Genomic DNA, 21,623 nt, shown 5'->3' with positions numbered 1-21,623 from the left:
GCTGCAGTTATGATGGGGTTTATACCATGAGAAATGTCTTGGGGTATTTTCTCGAGTTTTACTGTAAAGTGATTCTGGTGCTAACTAGAAAACTTCATCTTCATAATCTACCATAAAATATGGGTCTTGAAATGACGGTCATGTCTCTTTCTATTATACAGTCTGAATTAATAACGACTGAAAGGGGTACAGCACTTAGACAATTCACCTGGGACAGCCAGACACTGTAACTGTGTTTGAAGTTTAAAAAACATAGCCAGGGATTGTGTCTGGAAAAAACACAGAAAAATAATCCAGGAAATGCTGTAATGCAACATGGTGGCCACATCTGAGTCATCCGTAAAGAATAACTGAATGAAACGGTGGCAATTGTGGACTAAATGGTTAATGTGGAACCAGCTGTAGTCCCTGCACATCTTTTGACAACACAGCAAAGGTCCATCTAACCCAGGGGCGTTGAACTCATTTGTTACGGGCGCCGGATCTGACATAAATGTCACTTTGTCGTGCCGGGGTGTGTGTGCCATAAACGTAATGCCAGGTACCGGATATATAAACTGTATGAAGGACAGCAGCTGGTAAGCTCTGAGTTGGTGTACACTCACTGCAAGGCCCCATGGGCTGGGAGGGGGTGCAGAGGAAAATCCACATGGGTGGACTGGAGAGCCAGCAGTGCAGCACTGGGCAGACACTCCAACGCTGCTTGACTGCTACAGATGTAGGGTTGCCAAGTCCTACGTGCTGCTGCAGTGGGGGGAGTCCTGGACTTCCCTGGGAGTTCCTTGGCCTGCGTGCTTTGTGCATGTGCTGCGATGACATCACCCGGAAGTGATGTCATTGCGTTGGGCACATTGGGGGCAGGACTACTATCATTCGAGGGGGTGGGGTTCCCCCTGGCAGCCCAATTTGGACCCATTGAGCGGGGGTTCCTCCACCCACCCACCCCGGGGGACCTGGCACCCCTATACAGACGAGGTTGTTCTGCTATGCTGAAGCCACAATCTAAATGGCTCCACCCACTCCCCCTGAGCAGTCTTCGGTTCCCTCCCTTGCAGTAGTTGTTCATGGGCTGCATAAGAGCCCTGGATGGGCCAGTTCTGGCCCCCAGGCCTTATGTTTGACACCCCTGATCTAACCTATTATGCTTAAATTGTAGATTTTTTTTAAAATGGAACATTTAAAAAATGTATTATGCTAACAGATGATAACTAAAACTACTCACCCTGGTTTTGTTCCTATTTGCTTAATTGCAACTTTTGTTACTGTGTCCTATTAAGGGAGAAATAGATTAGGAATGGTTACAATGAAATAAGGTGGAATGAAATAAATATATGCATGTGTAAAAAACTTGGTAAAAGAGCTCCCTCTCTCATTAATTTGTATCTCCAAGATATTGAAAGAGCTGGTGCTTTTGATGCTTCACAGCATACTGCATGCTATGCTAACATGTTTTCTTTACACAACAACCTTCATTTTACCCATTCAGCAAATCACGTGGGTCAGGCCTGCAAAGTACTGCAAAGGGTTTTTTTAATCCCTATTTTTATAGCTCTTAAACTCCCAGTAGTGTTTACATAGGAGAAAAGCATGCTGTCCAAGACTGTGTGATGTTTTAATCTGGTAGGAAGGTCTATTTCTGCATAGCTATCACCACCAAGTTGTTTATGAGCACCATTGTAATGTCATAAAAAAAAGACTTTGGGGAAGAATTTTGGGGCATGTTTCTCTCATTTAACCAGGGGAAGCTGGTACTAACATCAAGTTGGTATAGATAGTGTGCTAGGCAAATGAGGCAGATTGAGCAGATTGATCGAATTAAGCAGGGAAGGCTGGTGTAATTTGGACATCCACCACCTCAGTCAAAGGCCTGGCAAACAGCTCCATTTCACAGGCCCTGTAGAATCGTAACAAATCCCACCCTTTATCCCATTTTAATGCTTAATTAGTAAGTAAGAGAGAAGCAGACAGAACAGCATAAAAACAGCTTTTCAGCAGATGCTTTTTTCATTGGTTTGACCAGCTATAGCATCACACCAGGCCTCAAGGGTCTCCTGTGTGATCCAAAAATGTTATTTTGTCACAAATATAATTTCCTTGTCTGTCCCACATGCTTTCTAGCCTCTACAGCAGACCTGCCATGTAACCTTAAGCAGGTGTAAGGCAGAGCTTCCATGCCTATCTCCTTTAAATCCTAAACCTAGCAGCAGTGCTGCCACTTATAGACGGCCCTCTGTAGCAGAATCATTTCCTGATGCCCACAACTGTACTCCAAGCAGAGATGCTGACTGACAGCCTTCATGGTTAGAGTCACTGCTGGAAGCACAATTGCAAGCCCCAGGAAGCACTTCCTGCTATTAACAAAAACCCACAATTATGTTTTCAAGAAGAAGCCCTGCCACCATGAGCTTTCTCTGTGTGGTAAAAACTGCTGCTCAGAGTGTATTTCTGGGCTCCGCGAATGCTTTCTAAGTGCTACAGGAGAGCACTTGTGCAACCGTGTACTTTTACAAGGACTCTGGGAAATAAACTCCCACAGCTTCCCTATAGTTTCCAGACAAATATGCTGTTATAGTTTCCATTAGGCAAGCACTTAACATTGTTCAAACCCCATTGTACTTGGTTTCTATAGGCACCGTAGAAATAAATGAAGGGTAAAGGAAAGGGTGGATCATTCCTACTGTACTGGCTTTCTCCTCCACCAAAGTTTGTAAATGTAAACAGATCTTTGGATTGCATCTCCGGTAACAGAGAAGGATCAACACCTAGAAGGATGGAACTGTAGGAACTTGCTCATTTCTAGGCGTATACCAGCTGACTGGTTTTGCAGCCTCCCAAAATGGAGTTTGGGCAATGCAAGATGGCAACAGCCACGCGAAACAAACTAGCAGCATCATTCACTCACTCTCTGTCACACATAGATGCAGAAAACCTTCAGAACAACTTCATAAAGGAAATGGTGCACAGCGTTTGTGAAAATATGGAGTGTAGCAAAGTGGAAAGAGAAGAATGGTCACTCTACCACAATGCGAACCACATCCACAACATACCCGTCACACTCAGGCAGACATCTCAATACCCCTGTTAAAGAAGACACAGCTAGGGGGGTGCACTGCCTTTCTGTAGGCATAAAATCCAGCCTTCTGGCTGTTGAGAAAACATGATAATGTGTGCTGCCTGCATAAAATGTGCCACAAAAATGTGCCACAAACAGACATTAACTTCATAATAATTTATTATGTAGAAAGGGTCTGACTCCTGTAGACACCCACTGAGTCTTTTCTGTAAGGGAGGTAAATATATTCTAGGGGGGTTGCATGTGTTCAATTTGGAAACTGTTCCACAGCGCCTCTATAGAGCCTCATTATGGATTCTCCAAGTCAGTGAGAATTTAGACCATTATCTTTGCCATCTTCTGCAATGTATCACAGAAACCCTAAGATGATAGGTTTAAGATTAGAATTGGGCCAGGGCTCTATCAAAGCCAAATCATAGCTGCATGCATTTAAACACAGGCAAAAGGTCCTTTTCTCCTCAAAGGAGGATGGTCTGCTATATGAGCTTAATCGAGACCTAGTTCCATTCCCGCCGGATGCAAGAAATAGACATGATTTAGTCTTGGTCTAGCAAAGGATGATATATTGAGACGTGAATTTAAAACAAAGAGTAAAAAAAAATTAAAAATAAAAATATTAAAAAAGAAAACGTTTAGATTATAAATATTTCAGTAGTTCTGACTTTCAAATTTAAATGGACCAACCTGTGTATTTTCATTTAATGCTTTGTCTTGTTGCCAAGGTGCCACAGCCGCAGGCAGGAGGAAGGAAAGATTGCGATCGTCATAAGCCAGCTCCGTAATGTAGGTGATTTTGATTAGAACCCTGGTTGAAGGTGGCAGGTTTCCAACAGAAACAGTAAAAATGTCCTATGGGGAAAAATATACTCATCAAAACAACATTTTTACAAGCAAGTCGACGTCATTTTACATGATGCTACCATGCCGAAAATCCTATTTATGTTATTAATTCAAGATAAAATTAGAGAAATCTATAGAATCACAGAAGAACTAGAAACTACTAGTAGTGGTTTACTGAGATATTCTACTTGAATTATTTGCAGATGTTCAAATTCACCATGTAAGATCACACCACCCTGCCTTACCTGGTGCGTCTGTTCCTCCCTTGGCACGGACTATGACTTGCCTATTGGGGCCAGCACACAGAGACTCAATTTACATCATGTGCACATTCTTGCCTTGTGCAGACATTCTATTCCTCCCCCCCAACCCAATACTCCATGAATTTCAGAGCGCTTGGTGGAGGTATGTCAGCAAGATATGAGACCATCTCCTTTGTCTTCCAAGTTCTCTAGTATCTGCAAAAGAGCTGGGGGAGGGGCGGAGTTGGGGGGGCAGTCTCATGTCATACATGCCTATGCAGTCATAAAAAGAATCATAGCCAGTAGCAACCACAAATAATAGCAGACTATTGCGAGCAGGCAAACCTTTGTGTACATCTGCTACAGATGCCACTTTCCTCACATATCTGTTGCCTCTGGTTTGGCAAGTGGGAGATAGCCAGTAGGTACTTCAGGGTGGACCAGATTTGGGGTTAGGAGTCTCTGATTGCCGTCTCCTAGCATTGGTTTATGCTGGGAGTGGAGGCCCCTAGAGCATGAGCACCTGTACGTTACTGTTTTCAAATCAGATACTTGTATTATTTCAGAAAATAAATGGAGCTCCATGTATGCTGATCTAATAAAAGGTATGATAAACCATCCTGTTCTCCTTACAGGGGCATCCTGATCCATCAAGTAAGCTCCATCGCCTCGAGTGACAGCGTCTCTGTATTCCCGGTGGGCTACTTCTTTTTCCTTCACCTACAGAAATAATTGCAAAATCAGTGTAACTGGTAAGAAAAGTTTAAGTCACTTCTACTATAGGTCTGCATTTGGAAGGAAATCTGGAGAAACAGGTGTGGTAGAATCATCCTCACCTTTTGGCAACATGATATAAGCAACTAACTTTCCAAGCAGTTAAATGTTCTTTGTTGTAAGTTAGTGCTTGGTAAATTATGGTCTGTATTTACCCTTTGACTTTTGGCCTTAAAGGACCAGTAGTTGTTTTATTGCTGTTATTGTCTTACGATTCTTGTGTTGTAAGCCACCCTGAGCCCACATGTGGGATAGGGTGGGGTATAAATTAAATTTTTATTTATTTATTTTATTGCATTTTTACCCCGCCCTCCCTGCGAACGGGCTCTTTACGGCAAGAAGGTCAGATCAAGGTATTTGGCTACCTCAAGATCCAAAGCCAGATCAAGGTATTTAGCTACCCCAAGACCTTTGCTCCCATGCTGCCCCAGAGTAGCCAAGGCATGGGAGCACAGGAAGTATCTCCATAGCCCCCCCCCCCCCCGATCCCAGGCAGCAATGACACCAGTGCAGGAGGTGCCAATAGGCACAAGCTGTATCTGTTGGTTCCTCCCATTTCACCACCAGCCAGCTACTGGCATTCCAAGCAGTTACTTTGGCAGTAAACTGGGCCTGGAAAGACCAAGTTGTTTTACTGGGGGAAGGAGGGATACACTGCTAATTTCTGGAACATGTTTTGTTTTGAAGTTCATACCAGCAAAGATAATACACATCCTGGAAGTTGCCGTCCCTCACCTTATCCACATGACTGGAATCAGCACCCATTTCAGCGGGGCTGCTGCCTGAGCCCCTGGATGCCTGAATGGCCTACCAAACTACAGATCTTGATCTCCATGGTACTTTCCTAGCACTTGGGAGTTTACTGAGTGAGATACAAGGAAGTGATGCAAGAATCGAGGAAGTGAGCAAACAACATGTTGTTGCTGGGAGAACAGGAAGTCTCTTACCTGGGAGAGGTTTCAAGCAGGACTCTTGCCAGGGGTCCATGATAACTTAGAGCCAACCATGCCCAGCCTATCCCCATGACCGTCAACCTCCAGATCATCTTACCTCTCCTATTATATGTTTCCCTTTGATGAAAGCCTCAAATCCACATACAGCAGCTGTGTCATCCAAAGGAAAGACGTATTTGGCTTCAATGGGGCTGTCAGATGTATTTTCATAGGTCTGAAATACTACCACCTGAAATGTATATAAATATTACGTGTGTGTATAATAACAAGGTATCGTTTCCAACAAAAAATTTCTAACCAAAGTACTTTCACTCAGGTGCTAGGTTTGAAAATAAGTATTTTCCATCCTATGATAAATATCTTGAAAACAGCTGAATGTTACCCTCTGCAAACAATGGACATTGTCCTTTTTAAACCAAACAAAACCCTAACCCAACAGAATCTTCAATAGTGTAAGGTGTTACCTGTGCCACGAAGTCTATTATTCTTCCCTTGATATGAACTTCTTTCAGAGGAATCGGGTTTCCAGATCTATCCAGAAGACCAGCGGCTATATTATTCAGCATATTTTGTCTTGGCATCTCATAATCTAAATAAGAAAATTTTCAGAAGAAGGATTAGGCTAAACTTAAACAATCAGGTTCAGGGTGGTTTTCCAATATTTTAAAGAAGTAAAGCTTAGAGGGGCCCTCTAAAATATCCTGGGTTTTTTGATGCTACGTGAGGTAAGAAACAATAATGGACTGTAGAGACAGAGACCCAAGAAAACTAGCTATACTCGAGGAAATGACATGTATACACAGGCTTATGAACAAGAGGGAGACGAGAAGGAAATAGGATGTTATGTATATGGGGGTGGGCTGTGATGCACAGAGACCACGATGAAGATCAATAGGGATATGCCAAGTAAGGCCAGAAAGAGACTAATGGTGGTCCCTTTGCATTATAAAATCAGAAATACAGCCACTAATCCCATTTACCAATTCTAGTTTCCCCATGAACCCTTTTGCTGAAGTATTTAGAAGAGAAGAGATTGGATTTATATCCCACCCTTCACTACCCAAAGGAGTTTCAGAGCAGCTTACAATCTCCTTTCCCTTCCCCTCCCCACAACAGACACCCTGTGAGGTAGGTGGGGCTGAGAGAGCCCTTTCGAGAACTACTCTTGAGAGAACAGCGCTGAAAGAATTTGTGACTGACTCAAGGTCACACCAGCAGCTGCATGTGGAGGAGTGAGGAATCAAACCCAGTTTTCCCAGATTAGAGTCCATGCTCCTAGCTACTATGCCAAACTGGCTCTCACTGAATGACTGAATTCTAAATTCCAGTTGATGGAACGTACCACCGAAATAAGCATCATAATTTTATACAGAAAATGTTTCTCACCTTTGGGCTGTGCCTGATGCTCTGGGACAGGTGCTTGGTCTTCTAGCTTAACCTGAATTATGGGATGGAATTCCTCTACTTTGTCATCAGCGAGGCGAAACTTAACCACATATTTCATTTTGATCTGACTCGTTCTGTATACCACAAACTCATCATCCTTGTGGAAGAAAACAGAAAGTAAACATTAGGAGCTTTACCAGAGCAACAAACCAATTGATGAGCTGATTTTGCATTAATGTCTGCTAAGAGCTGGTCATGACAAAAATGTTGCCAGCTAGAGGGAGATCCAGAATGGGCCAAGGTGACATGGTGAACCAAGAAGAGGTACACGGTAGAGAACCGATGCCTTCATTGGAAGTAGGGTTGCCTGTTCTGGTTTGGGGAATACTTTGAGATTTTGGGGATGGAGCCTGGAGAAGGTGGGATGGGGAGGGGAGGGACCTCAGCAGGGTATAAGGCCACAGAGTCCACCTCCAAAGCAATCACTTTCTCCTGGGGAACTAATCTTGGTTGCTTGGAGATCAACTGACCTTTAAAGCCCTATATGGTCAGGGACCTACTTACCTAAGGGACCACCTTTCCCCATATGTTCCCCAGAGAGCACTAAGATCAGGGTCCCAAAATCGCCTTGCCCTCCCAGGCCCTAAAGAAGCCAGGCTAGCTGCGATGAGGGCCAGGGCCTTCTCTGTGGTGGCCCCTTACTGGTGGAATGAGCTCCCGGATGACATCAGGGCCCTGCAGGACCTTCTACAGTTCCGCAAGGCCTGTAAAACGGAGCTCTTCCACCAGGCTTTCGATTAGGGTGCTGTCTTTAACATTGTGGCCCTGGCCCCCAACATCAGCACTAACTTAATAACCAATAGCCTGGCAAGAACCCGGATTATGGTGGTAGTTGACCATCTGGATGCTGAGAGAACGCCGCCATCTTTTATGAACACTTATGTTCCTCAATACCTACATTTTATATGTTGTGGTTAATGTTCCCTCTAAGCTGTGGAGTCCTGTGAGCAAAAATCCTTCTTTGTGAGCTACTGGCATTAAACTTGTGAGCGAGCGATTTGGCTACTGCATCAGTGAGTTTGCTCTGGAGTCATCCTTCCTGAGCTAAGACAAAAAATCTGTGAGCTGGAGGCTAAAAAACCGTGAGCTAGCTCACAGTAACTCAGCTTAGAGGGAACACAGGTTGTGGTTTTAATTCATTTTCTGTGTTTTAACATACCTCGTTGTTTTAATATAGATATATATTCTGTAAGCCTCCCTGAGCCTGCCACAGTGGGGAGGGCAGATTAAACAAACAAATAAATACATCTACTGGCTGTCTCCAGCCCAAAGGACGCCCACTCCGCCAGGGCCTTTTCCGTCCTGGCCCCCACCCTAGTGGAATATGCTCTGCTTGAGATCAGGGCCCTGTGAGACTTATTACAGTTTTGCAGGGCCCATAAAATGGCGCTGTTCCGCCAGGCCTTTTGTTGAGGTGGCAGATGCTCAATCATTTGGCCTTCCCTTGCTGAAAACTGCCCTATTACATCTGCCCATGCAAAGAGATGCTGTTATTATTTCCGCTGTGACTCTTTGTTCTGTCAACTATCTAGCCTTTTGGAGCCCTATCAATTAATGTATACTTCACCACCTTTTAAACGGCCTTAAGTAATTTACTGTGATAACTAGTTTTAATGACCCTTTAAGTTCTGTTGTTGTTACCTGCCCTGAGCCCGCTTATGGGGAGGGTGGGATAGAAATCTAACAAATACAATTAAAAAAACACTGTAACAGCAAGGGATCTCCAGGTGGCACCCAGAGGCTGACAACCCAAGTTGTGTAAGAGGGATGGGGAATCTCGAGGCCTACAAGCCTCATTAACTTCTGCTGAGCATTTTACTATACTGATCCTGGGGATCAAATGGGTCCCATTCAATGTTCCCTCTAAGCTATGGAGTCTTGTGAGCAGAAATTCTACTTTGTGAGCTACTGGCATTAAAGTTGTGAGTGAGCGATTTAGCTGCTGCATAAATCAGTTTGCTTTGGAGCCATCCTTCCTGAGCTAAGACAAAAATCTGTGAACCGGAGGCTAAAAACCTGTGAGCTAGCTCACACCAACTCAGCTTAGAGGGAACTATGGCATGTCTTTGTGCTTTCTTTTTAAAATCTTTACAACTTTAATTGTATTAATGATAGTTGTTTGTACACTGATAGAAGAATTCACGATATTCAGAGGCAGTCCAGTGTTAACTCCTATGGGATCACACAGAGCCTCAGTGCCTTTGTGCACTTTTTTCTTCAAGTGAAAACCACCCAAAGGGCACAAATTAAAGCACACACACACACGTACAGAATGGTTAACAACTACTTGATCATTTCAGCGATGTTTGGTATTCCCAATTGTGGTTGTTGTTGCGTGTGGAAGCTGGGAGGGGATTTTCTCTGCATGCGGATGTCTTGGGAAGTATATTTCTAATCCCAGGAAGCGATTTGTGGGGTACTTGGAGAGGGGGCATCCATATGGTGTTAAGTGGGGAGTACTGATTTCCTGTCTCATTCAAATTGCCTAGATAATGAAAACGGGGAGAGAGTACTGTACATCTTATGTTTCGTGTTTATTTTATTTTATATATGTCTTGTATCTACTTTATTCTTACATAGTTGTATTAAAACCTTTCTGACTTAAAAATGAAAACAAAACAACTACCTAATCACAGTACCAACATAAATGAAGCATTTCACAATGTTGTGTTGTCTGAGCTTCCTATACCTTGGATAGGAATGTAAGTATTAACAGAATGCAAGAATTGACAAAGTGAACTTCTCTCATCAAGATAAACATGCACATGGTGCTTTATGGTATTCAATGCACTTCATATGTAAACATTCTACCAATTCTTACACACCCAGGGAAATGCTGATCACCACTTTGGGGTCAGGAAGCAATTTTTCTCCAGGCCAGTTTGGCTGGAGATCCTGGAGGTTTTTTGTCATCTTCTGGCCATGGAATAGGGGTCACTGGGGGTGTCGAAAGGGAGGTATTTGTGAATTTTCTGCATTGTGCAGGGGTCACTGGGGGTGTCGAAAGGGAGGTATTTGTGAATTTTCTGCATTGTGCAGGGGGTTGGACTAGATGACCCCGGGGACCCCTTCCAAATCTATGATTCTACGAATACATAGTGATTTATATTCACATGATTTCAGCAGACCTTGCAATTACCCTGCAAGGTATGTCACTGTGATAATTCCCATACTCCTTTCTTTCAGGGGGGAAGGGGTTGCTGGGTTTTTTTCACACTAGGAAAACAGTGTGATTATTTGGATCTGTACCTGGAAAGCTGAATCATTGCCTTTTGCCTGGCGGATTCCGTGCACGCTTTCATAGCCTGACGGGGCAGTAGTTAACGAAAGATCCTTCTGATAAGTATCCAAACACCTTCCAAGTGCTACATCACAAATCACTAGCAGTCGAGTTCCATCTGTCTTATTAGGCTGAGAGTACTTGATGCTTGTACTGTTAAAACATTTGTAAGAGTTTTGATTTAAAAATTTTAAGTAGCATTCTGTAGCCCATGGCTTAAACCGTTTCGGTCTGCATGTGAGCCGTGGGGTGTTGGGGGGGGGGTTCTGATCTCTGACCACACACAAGTCTTCTGATCCAAGCTGGATATGACAGGATGGGCATGGCTGCTGTCCATGTGCCTGCGCCATTAATGTATAAACAGGAGGTAAAAGGGGATCTCATTTTTAGATGAAGAAGGGCAACACAGGATGGAGCAGAAGGCACTTAGGGCATGTTTTAATTTTTTTTAAAAAGTTAATTAGCCTAAACAGAACAAAATAAAAACAAAACATTGCATATTTTAACAATGCAATCCTGAACAGAGTTACACTATTCTAAGTCCACTGAAATCAATGGGCTTAGAAAGGTTTAACTTCGCTTTAGCACACGGCATTAACAGTTATTCCACCATAAAATAAGATCTGAACCACCCTTCCCAAGGTCCCTCTATCTTTGGGGCCAGCCACTTTTATAACGAAAGACTGCTTCATGCAAGACCATTTTCAACCCTTCCGGTTCTGTACCACATGACATATATATTTATTTTTGTACTTAATTTATATCCCAACTTTCTCCTCAATGGGGACTCAGACCAGCTTATACTGTTCTCCTCTCTTCCATTTTATCCTCCTACAAACTGGTGAGGTAAGTTAGGCTGACAGTGTGTGTGCCTGGCTTGCGGTTACCCAGTAAGCTTCCTCGGCACAGTGGAGATTCGAACCTGGGTCTCCCATATCCTAACCCAACACTCTAACCCAGTGGTGTTTAATTAATTTGTTATGAGGGCTGGATCAGACATAAATGTCACTTTGCAGGACCTATATTATTTTTTTACTCAAAATACAAACATGCTTAAAACTTAACATTCTTACAACATTTCTCTCCCTGATGCTTGCCCTCCCACTCTCACTGCCCATTACTCATTAACACTGGGACAGTGTAGAGGGACACAGCCTCTGTCATCTGTCAATAAATGACCAGTTGCCCGCAGGCCAGATAAGAGCCCTGGACAGGCCGGTTCTGGATGGGCCCACAGGCCGTATGTTTGACACCCCTGCTAACCACTGTACTGCACTTGCTATCACATAGACATTTCTTTCTGTGAAATTGATATATGTGCTCTTCACTTGGCCTCCTATGCACATTTAATTACATTTTCATCCCACTCTTCTTCCGACTCATTTTACTGACTCAACAAATACATGAAGAAAGCTAAGCTGAGGATTTACCTCCTGTTTAAGCTGAGAGCGAGGGATCAGCCCAAGGCCACGCAGAGAGCTTTATGGCTGAACAGGGATCTGAACGGGCTCTCTCCAGTCCTGGTCACACACTGTGGTTATTTTATCACTTTCTCTCTCTTGAAAGTGCAGGAAGCAGCATGACCTTGCCTTAAATTATACAGATCTCTACCTTTTCACCGTAAAAAAAGACGTCACTATAAATAGTCCAGACCTTATGGAATTGCTGAAATAAACGCCACAGCCCAAGTTCCCGGAATCAGTTCTTTCGATGCCATGTTCTTCAACTACCATCTTTGGCAGGAGGAGGCCCCTACAAAAGAAAGATTAACATTGTAAAGCATCCTGGTGCACAGACATGTGCCTGTCATGAATGGGGGGGGGGAGAGGATAAGCAGGCAAGAAGGACTCATAGAATCCATGCTCACTCTCTGTTTCCACCATCACCATCAATGAATAAGAACTACAGGGCATGAAGAAAGCTCTCATCCCACCTCTCAACCTGCAGCGTACCACTTTGATACCCATACTGATTGAAGAGGCCACAAGGACTAGAGGGAGAAAGGGCCACCGTTCCTCATCCCAGCTGCTTGCTACTGCAGCAGTGAGAAAGAGAGGCAATGGTCAATCTCCCGCTTGCCAAGAACCCTAAACAGCAAATCACCTTGACATTGTTTTGGCTATTAATTAGGAAAAACTTTTAATCTCTCTTTAGCCAGTTTGGTGTAGTAGTTAAGTGCGTGGACTCTAATCTGGGAGAACCGGGTTTGATTCCCCACTCCTCCACTTGCCCCTGGCTGGATGACCTTGGGCAAGCCGTAGTTCTGATAAGAGCTGTTCTTGAAAAAGAGCAGTTTCTGTCAAAGCTCTCTCAGCCCCACCTACCTCACAGGGTGTCTGTTGTGGGGAGGGGAAGGGAAAGGAGTTTGTAAGCCGCTCTCCTTTGGGTAGTGAAGGGTGGGGTATAAATCCAATCTCTTCTTCTTCTTCAGGGAACAATGAATGGCTAGACAGTTGCCACTGCATTCTCCTGTTCACAACTGGAAATACACAGAGCACAAAAGCAGGTACAAAATTTGGGGGCAGGGGAAATGTAACTCAAGCCACTACCGAGAAAGGATGCCAACAAAGTTGGAAGGAGATGAAGCGTGGAGTAAGGGCTGAATGTTGCCAAGAGTACTCTCAAAAGCAGCCGTTTCCATTCTTCGACTGACATTATATATCTGCAGAACTTCTATGGGACATTTGCTGAAAGACATTTTAAAAGGAATACAGAGATCATATGAATTTTCACAGGAGGCACATTTGAATTTCAAAACCAGCCACTACAGATACAGAAGCACATATGTGATATAACATCCTGCCTCACCTAACATCAGTGCCCAAGAGTGAGAGACTGTGCACTGGGCAAGGAGCATTGGGCAGAGATGCTGACAGAAGGAGTACAAGACCAGGAATACCCAGGAGTGAAGCAAGTCATCACTCTTTTGAATTTTCCTCCTATATGCTTACAAAAGAAGAAGGTTCGTACAGTCTTTCAGAACTTATTTTATAAAACTATGCCTTGGGGGAAAAAACACTTAGAACGTGGGCACTACAGCACTAGAAACAAGGTCTCAGTATGAAAACTTACCTGAAGTTATTTTGGACAACTTGCTCTTTAACATTATTAAACTCGTCACTATTTATATCCAGAACATCTATCTTGCACCCCAAAGACCGGTACTTGGAAAGGGATGGCGGGTCAGGATGTGACATACTTATTTCATGTACATTCAGCATGTCCCTGATTAGCTGTAAAAATAACAGAGATGTTTCATTTTATAGACAGAGTTCATTTTCATGTTCATTTTCTATACAGAGTTACAATTAGGCTAAACTTCACTAGTAAGTATCATCAAAAAAGATACTAGTAAGTATCATTAAGAAAAGATCCCTGTCCTGCAGAGACTGCAATCTAAAACTAGATGGGACGAGGTGTTGTTTTTTTAACAAAAATCAGAAAAAGAAAGAAAACAATCATTTGGAGAACATATAAGAACAGTAATGGCTTTAGATAATTACAGTGAAGGAATATTTGGGAAGGACATAGGCTTAAATTCTCTCTCTCTCCCTCTTCCTAAAGGTTTTTCAAAGCAAACTGAAGACGTTTTTATTCTGGAAGGCCTTGGAACTGATGGCAGCTGTCTTCTTGCACTGCTTGGCTGATTTTCATATTTTAAGGGTGTATGTTATTGTAATTACCTGCATTTTTAAATTTCTGAACTGTTCTCTACCTTGGTTGCCTGAGACACTTCCTTAATAAACAAAATCTATGCCAATTAAAGAACTCCCACTTGACACTTCCTTGCACATTAGCAATTTGAATTATGCTGATAGTGTAAAGAATGTCACTTGGTTACAACAGGGAGATACATCAGCCTGACAATAAAAAAAATAATTGGGATGCAACATCAGTGAGGGTTGTTTCCCCCCAAAAAACTGGGGAAACAGTCTGTCTAAATATATGGAATATACACTGAATCTCGAAACCAACCTCATAGGAAGCGTGCTCACAGCACTCTCTCTGATGAACATGATTTCCCAAACTAAGGACTCAGTGCACCCATTATTAGGAAATAAGTGTTTCACCTGGTCAGTATTTTCACACTGGTGATCTTGGCCAAAATTCATGACAAGCCTTGAACTGTAGAACTTTTTAGTGTGCAAAAGTGAAAGGAAATTTCACCACTGTGAAACCCATTGCACTTGTGATTATGATTACAACAAATCTTTACAAACGAAGGCACTGAAAACAGGCATCAAATGCTGGCCGCTTATCTAAATGTTACCTGGCAGAGATCCTGCTTGTTAGACAACAGCTTTTTGCAAACATTGTAGTCTATCTCACTTTTATGAGGTATGATCGTGTAGAATTCCGCTAACACTGCGGTCAGCTCGTTCGGAGATTTCCCCTCATCCAATGCCTTCTTGGCCCGAAGCAGAACTCCTTCCGCTTTGCTCACCTTTTAAGAAAACAAGGTATTTGGTTTACAGATCTTTGTTTACATTTTTTTAAAAAGACAAAGATGCGCATTCTTGGTGACATTAATGCTACCTCAGTAAGACCATAAGATTTCCCAGAGTTTTATTAGCCAGTAAGTTTACTGCACTCTGAAAAAAAGAAAGCCACATTCTTAGGCAGACCTTTGAGCTCATCAAGGAAACCTGCCACACTTTAGCCTTTTTGCCACTGTTCCCAGCTCCTTAATTCACACACATTAACACCAGATAAAGGTCTTATGGGGTGGATGGGGAGAAGAAGATTTCTGATGTTTGCCCTTTAAAAAATAAAAATCAGGGTAGACATGCCTGTTTTCTCTAGAAATTGAAAGAACAAAAGTCTGAGCCCAGTGGCACCTTTAAGACCAAAAAAGTTTAATTCTGGGTACAAATGTTTGTGTGCACTTCTTCGAAGGCTGCATGCGCACAAAAGCTTATATCCAGAATTAAACTTTGTTGGTCTTAAAGGTGCCGCCAGACTCCAACTTTATTCTATTGCTACAGCCCAACACGGCAACCCACCTAGAAAATGGAAAGGTTCACAAAATAGCAAGGGATTGCTTTGGGGATGGAAAGATTGCTTTCCTGATGGCTGCCTTTGTGATCAGTGATACTGACCACTCACAAAGTAGCGCTGGCATGGGGATGTGAGAGGGAGAACTGTGCATCACTTATACCAACGACACTGCAAACAATATCCAGCTGTCACCTATATGACAGCGCAGCCACATTCTGTTTGACAATCCTGACAGCCACGGGTGTGCACTGATCACCAGTGTAAGTGATCGCTACATAAAAAGAATGCTGTCTTGATGAAAGATCAATGGATCCCGTGCAACAGAAGACCAATGACCGTGCACAACATGGTGCAGAAGAACTGCCTACTCCCATATGAACCTACCCAACCACTCTGGTCACTTTCAGAGGTCCGGCTTCAGGTGCCAAAACTTTGGAACTCCCTTCTCATGAAGATTTATCTGTCTCCCTCTATCGTTATCGTCCGCAGGTGGGTGAAGATGTTTTTGAAGAGAAGAGGAGATTGGATTTATACCCCGCCCTTCACTCAGACTCTCAGAGTGGCTTACAATCTCCTTCCCTTCCTTTCCCCACAATAGACACCCTGTAAGATAGGTGGGGCTGAGAGAGCTCTGAGAAAACTGCTCTTGAGGAATCTGCTCTGAGGTGACTGACCCAAGGTCACTCAGCAGCAGCATTTGGAGGAGTGGGGAATCAAATCCGGTTCTCCAGATTAGAGTCCACTGCTCTTAACCACTACACCAAACTGGTGTTCTATTTGGCATTCTCTCACTAACACTTATTAGCTCTCCTCCCTGTTTGTGTGTTTTATGTGTCTGTATGTCTTATTTGCCAAGGAAGACTGGGGTTGCTGAGCAGAGAAAGGCAACGGGCAAACCACCTGTGCTCATCTCTTGCCTTGAACACCACATGGTTGAGGTCACCATAAGTCGGTTGGTGACTCGGTGGTACACTCTTCTTCTATGTTTTATTTAATTGTTTTAAATATATTTGTCTTTAAATTATTTTTAGCACTTGAAGCATTTCAATGTTTAAAATCTTTCAGTGTTTTAATATCGGCTGCCTTGGGGACACTAAATTGAGTGGAAAGATGGCACAGAAATGTTTTACATAAAATAAATAAGCAGAAGTCCTAAACAAACACACTGAGTACTTGAGTGCCCAGGTCGCGTCTGGGCCTGTTAATGAAGGAACCCATGGATGGGTCTCCTTCTTTTTTTCTGGAATTCTGTGGAGGAATTCTACGTGACAGCCATTTCTCCATGCCCCAATTCCATGTGCCTGCAAGTATGTGCACGAATATGGTACCCATGCTACCTAGGGAGGTGGTGAGCTCCCCCACCCTGGCAGTCTTTAAGCAGCAGCTGGACAAACACTTGTCAGGGATGCTCTAGGCTGATCCTGCACTGAGCAGGGGGTTGGACTAGATGGCCTGTATGGCCCCTTCCAACTCTGTGATTCTGTGATTCTACGAAGGTGATCTGGTGGTTTTCTTTCACCCAATCAGCACTCTGCTTGCTGGATGTGCAACCATCAGGTTAGAAAAACAATACAACCAGCCCTGCCCATTTGATTGTAGTAATCTCACAAGTCCCACAGCCTCATGGGATCACAGCACAAAACCACACTCCTATGAAGCAATGCTTGCACTAGGCCACAGCCAGAACAGAAAAGGAAAAACGGGGCCCTTTATCCAATCGAAGTATTGCCCTGTTTCATCCCAAGCCAGCTGGATTCTGCCATCTAGAAAGGGAAAACACATTCGCTTGGCAAAGCATTGCAGTTAAAATTGAACGGAATACATGTTTGCCAGGGATCAAATATTTTCAGGAGGAATGGCCTTACATCATTCAGGCTGATGCTGGTCACTGGTTTACGTAACAGATGTTTCAAGACCCCGAGTGCTTCAGCCCAGATCAGTTCCACAAAGACACCAACTTCTTCAGACAAGGTGCCACTGCTGATGGCTTCTACTACAAGCATCTGCAATACATCACAGTGGTCAAGACACGATGAAGCAATCATTGTTAAATAGCAGCTTGCATTTTAAAAAAACAACCTCATATAGAGAAGCAACAGTAAATTCTGGTGATTAAAATACATTTTTGGAGCCATCTAGGGTTTGCTAACAGGCCTGGAGAAAAATGTCCAGTCCCTTTAACAGAGGATTAATGGGAGGCTGAAGGCAGCAGGAAAAGAGGAAGACCCGACATATGATGGACTGACTCTATAAAGGAAGCCGCCGTGGCCCTCAGTCTGCAGGACCTGGGCAAGGCTGCTAAGGATAGGACATTTTGGAGGACATTAATTCATAGGGTTGCTGTGAGTCCGAAGTGACTTGACGGCACTTCACACCTACAATGGAAAGCTATCGATCAGCTGGTGTTATTTACCTCCTTGCCAAGAAAAGCTTTACCTCCCCGTTTCCATACATTAAGCCTCTCTTATAAAAGGGCACTTTTTACCAGGCTTGGCCATCTAGTTGATATGTTACAAAAAAGCAGCTGGTTTGTCTCACCCATTTTCTCTCCAAACATTTGTAAAACATACGTTTGGAAACAAAAAGTGTTATGTCCCATCTTGCAAAACACTTAGCACGTACTGTATGCAGTTCTTCCCAATTACTCCTATTCTCATTTCAGTGAAGTAGAGAAGAAATCGCTTTATACCCCGGCCTTTACTACCTGAAGGAGTCTCAGAGCAGCTTACAATCTCCTTTCCCTTCCTCTACCTACAACAGACACCCTGTGAGGTAGGTGGGGCTGAGAGAGCCCTTGAGAGAACAGCTCTGAAAGAACTTATGACTGACCCAAGGTCACACCAGCAGCTGCAGGTGGAGGAGTGGGGAATCAAACCCAGTTTTCCCGGATTAGAGTCCACGCTCTTAACCACTACACCAAACTGGCTCTCAAATACTTCAGGTGAATGGAATGTGATTGGTTAAAGACTCTGATATCCCAAGCTGACCCTGGGGAAAAAAGGAGTCACCAGATCAGACATCTTCTTTGGCTTCCTTGTACACGAGAGGCATGTGCCAATGAAATTCCCGTTGAAGAGAGGCCTCACATGTCTATATCCAAAGAATTAATTATCAGGCCAAGAGTTAAAAACTGTACTAACCTCTTGTAACTTTGTTGAAGCTAAATGTTCTGCTTCACGTGGAAAGTCATGTCTTAATTCAAAATCTGCTTTCTTCAGCTCTTCCATACAAAGCACATAGGCTCTTCGGGCCTCCTCAGAAGTCTTAGTTGATGTCCATTGTTTTTGGTACTGTGTAAAAAGGCATAAACACGTCACAGAAATCATCCCTTCACAGAATCACAGAAATTCTAGTTCACCTTGTGCTATGATGTAAATGGCTGTTTTTTGAAAGGTCTGTAAGCCCACTTCAAACTTGTTTAACTGTCAGAGTTCTTATGCAGCAAATCCTCAGAAATGTAGCTCTAACAGAGATCTAGAGACATCCAACAATACAACTGAGTGAACTCACTAAATTACAATTTCCTTATTTCTTTGAAGAAAGTCATGTCAGCAGGATTCAAGCCAGTTTAAAATTATCTGGATAGGTGTCTGAACAACTGAGCTTTTGTGCTTCGTGTGTAAGTTACAGATTCACTCTACAATCATGCTTTGAAGCCTAGGATCAAACTTAACTATGTCAATAGAGTATCACCGCTACAGAGCTAGGGAAAATAGCCCCAGCCCACTCCACAACACTGATGTTATCTTAAACAGTGTCATAAAAGAGAATTTGTGAAGACAAATGAAAAGGTGCAGAAAATGGTGAGAACTTTTTTCACGTCCCCCATAAAATTAGAATTTGGAGCATCCACTAAAATTGATGGGCAATTTAGAACATACAGAAGAAAGTACTTCTTGCTTACTGCAACAGGATGTAATGGTGGCCACTAACTTAAGTAGCTTTAAAAGGAGATTACAAAATTTACGTAGGACAGTTATTGTGGCAATAAACCTCTGAATAACACTGCTGAGGGGAACCAAGAGGGGCTGGGACTCTGCGCACTGCTGCAGCTTCTCCTGGAACATCAATCTGGCTCAATAAGAAACAGGACGCTAGAATAGATGGACCAGTTGGTCTGATCCAAGCAGGAATCCTTTTCAGTCTTTTTTGTTGTTGTTGCATATGTGCATGTGTGTGTGTGTGTGTGCACCTGAAAGTCATGGCGACCTCTGCAGACTGACCCCTACTGGGGGCCTGGAGGATATTCAGAGAGGTGGCTGAGTAAGGCCTGCCCCCCCCCCCAACTGCTGGTCTCCCATCAAAGTAGTTGCCAGAGTTGACCCTGTATAGCTTCTGAGATCTGAGGAGATCGGGTTTGCCTGGGCTATCCAGGTCAGGGCACCTCCTCTTCAGACTTAGGAGTCAGGAATAATACAAGCAGAGCATTCTAAGAGTGTTTCAATACTATGAGAGCACTAGACCTTGCACAAGCATGTCCCCAACTTACATAGAAATTGAGATGGGGCAGGCTGAGGTAGCAGGGTCAGAGTGTACTGGTTTTATCTTGTGTGCCAAGCATAATAATAGGCTGTTTCCGCTACAGTGGTGCAGTTCATGGGTTGTGATACCACCATTAAATTGGTATGAACAGAGGCTGGGCTGTCAGTCAAATTTTGATATATGCAAATGGTATACAAATGAATGCAATGGCCCTTTCTCACACACTCTATCCAGGTACTCTGGCAGCTGGAGTGGAGAGGCAGGATTGCAGTGGTAAGTCCTGACTATCTGACCTACATGCTATCACTGGAGTGTACATATTGAGCCTGTGCACATATACACAGCTATGTACAGACAGCTATACACACACAGGCTATAGAAATAGGTTCCAATGAACAAGCACAGTTGAGGCGGAACTTGTTGCTCCAATCCTGCTCCCTCTCCCACAATATGTCCATTCTAACTAGCTAAAATGTCTGAAAAGGGCTAATAACTAATGATATACAAGCTCCAATTTACAGTTCACATCCTTATGGCGAATGGCAGCTCATGCCCTCACACGGTACTATATGATCTTTCTAATTACTACTGATAGGGATTTTAATGGGGAAAAAAGAGAAAAAGACACAGTGACTACTACAGTGTGTTGAATGTTGCACTGAAGCCAGTGAAGGAAGAAACCAATGTGCGATCGTGACAGAAATCACAACCTACCTTGACTCCATCCAATATACTGTAACATGTGTGTATGCGGAAAGGATAATCACAACACTGGAGAGCACACTGAAGTTCAACAACAACATATTCACTTTGTGCTGTAACCTGGGGGAAATGGTGATTTTGTTAGTTTCCAACTTGTAGCTGCCCATCAGATATAACTCAGCCTGATGAGCTGCCCATCATACCATGAAACATCCATTATAAGAAGAGATTGGATTTATACCCCACCCTTCACTACCCAAAGGAGTCTCAGAGCAGTTTACAATCTCTTTTCCCTCCCCCCTCACCAAAACAGACACCCTGTGAGGTAGGTGGGGCTGAGAGAGCTCCCTCTAGAACTGCCCTTGAGAGAACAGCTCTGAAAGAACGTGTCACTGACCCAAAGTCACACCAGAAGCTGCATGTGGAGCAGTGGGGAATCAAACCCGGTTCTCCCAGATTAGAGTCTGCGCTCCTAACCACTACACCAAACTGTCTTTTATGTAAAGGACTTGATATGGTGGGCTGGATATTTTTTGTTAAGGGATCATCAGTGGAATTTTGACTTTGCTGAGGTGTTTCCCTAAATACCATGGTTAAGAAAGGTAGAGCCACTGGTAGATTTTTTTTTCTTCCCTACTGATTACATGTCACAGTAACCACTGAGAATGTAGTGAATATTGTCACATGAGAATGCTTAAATCCCAAATGAATGTTATGAAACTGGTATTTCCTCACTTTTTGGACATGCTCAAGTTAATTCTGGCAATCACCTTTAGGTGGCTGCAAACATTTACCAAAGTGCATCTGATAGGGCCCTGAATTTTCCAACCTTC

The 21,623-nt window shown here is 43.4% G+C and overlaps 1 protein-coding gene across 1 annotated transcript in view; it reads right to left on the bottom strand.

Moving 5' to 3' along the window:
* Positions 1–21,623, bottom strand: part of PARP4 (poly(ADP-ribose) polymerase family member 4) — a 64,203-nt gene that overhangs the window by 34,791 nt on the left and 7,789 nt on the right. Inside the window, exons 5-18 of the mRNA XM_015429497.1 lie at positions 20,803–20,910; positions 18,747–18,896; positions 17,472–17,609; positions 14,879–15,052; positions 13,681–13,841; positions 13,158–13,295; positions 12,262–12,360; positions 10,578–10,761; positions 7,269–7,425; positions 6,347–6,471; positions 5,980–6,111; positions 4,789–4,875; positions 3,758–3,922; positions 1,223–1,269 (exon numbers count right to left, since the gene is read on the bottom strand). Of these exons, the coding sequence (XP_015284983.1) occupies positions 1,223–1,269; positions 3,758–3,922; positions 4,789–4,875; positions 5,980–6,111; positions 6,347–6,471; positions 7,269–7,425; positions 10,578–10,761; positions 12,262–12,360; positions 13,158–13,295; positions 13,681–13,841; positions 14,879–15,052; positions 17,472–17,609; positions 18,747–18,896; positions 20,803–20,910 (1,865 nt within the window). The remainder of the gene's footprint in view (positions 1–1,222; positions 1,270–3,757; positions 3,923–4,788; positions 4,876–5,979; positions 6,112–6,346; positions 6,472–7,268; positions 7,426–10,577; positions 10,762–12,261; positions 12,361–13,157; positions 13,296–13,680; positions 13,842–14,878; positions 15,053–17,471; positions 17,610–18,746; positions 18,897–20,802; positions 20,911–21,623) is intronic.

The sequence above is a fragment of the Gekko japonicus genome, unplaced genomic scaffold, assembly GCF_001447785.1.
Source record: "Gekko japonicus isolate JY-2015 unplaced genomic scaffold, Gekko_japonicus_V1.1 scaffold237, whole genome shotgun sequence".
Lineage (NCBI taxonomy): Eukaryota > Metazoa > Chordata > Lepidosauria > Squamata > Gekkonidae > Gekko > Gekko japonicus.
Note: the sequence above shows the minus strand (reverse complement) of the source record. Positions and strands in the feature narration are given on the sequence as shown.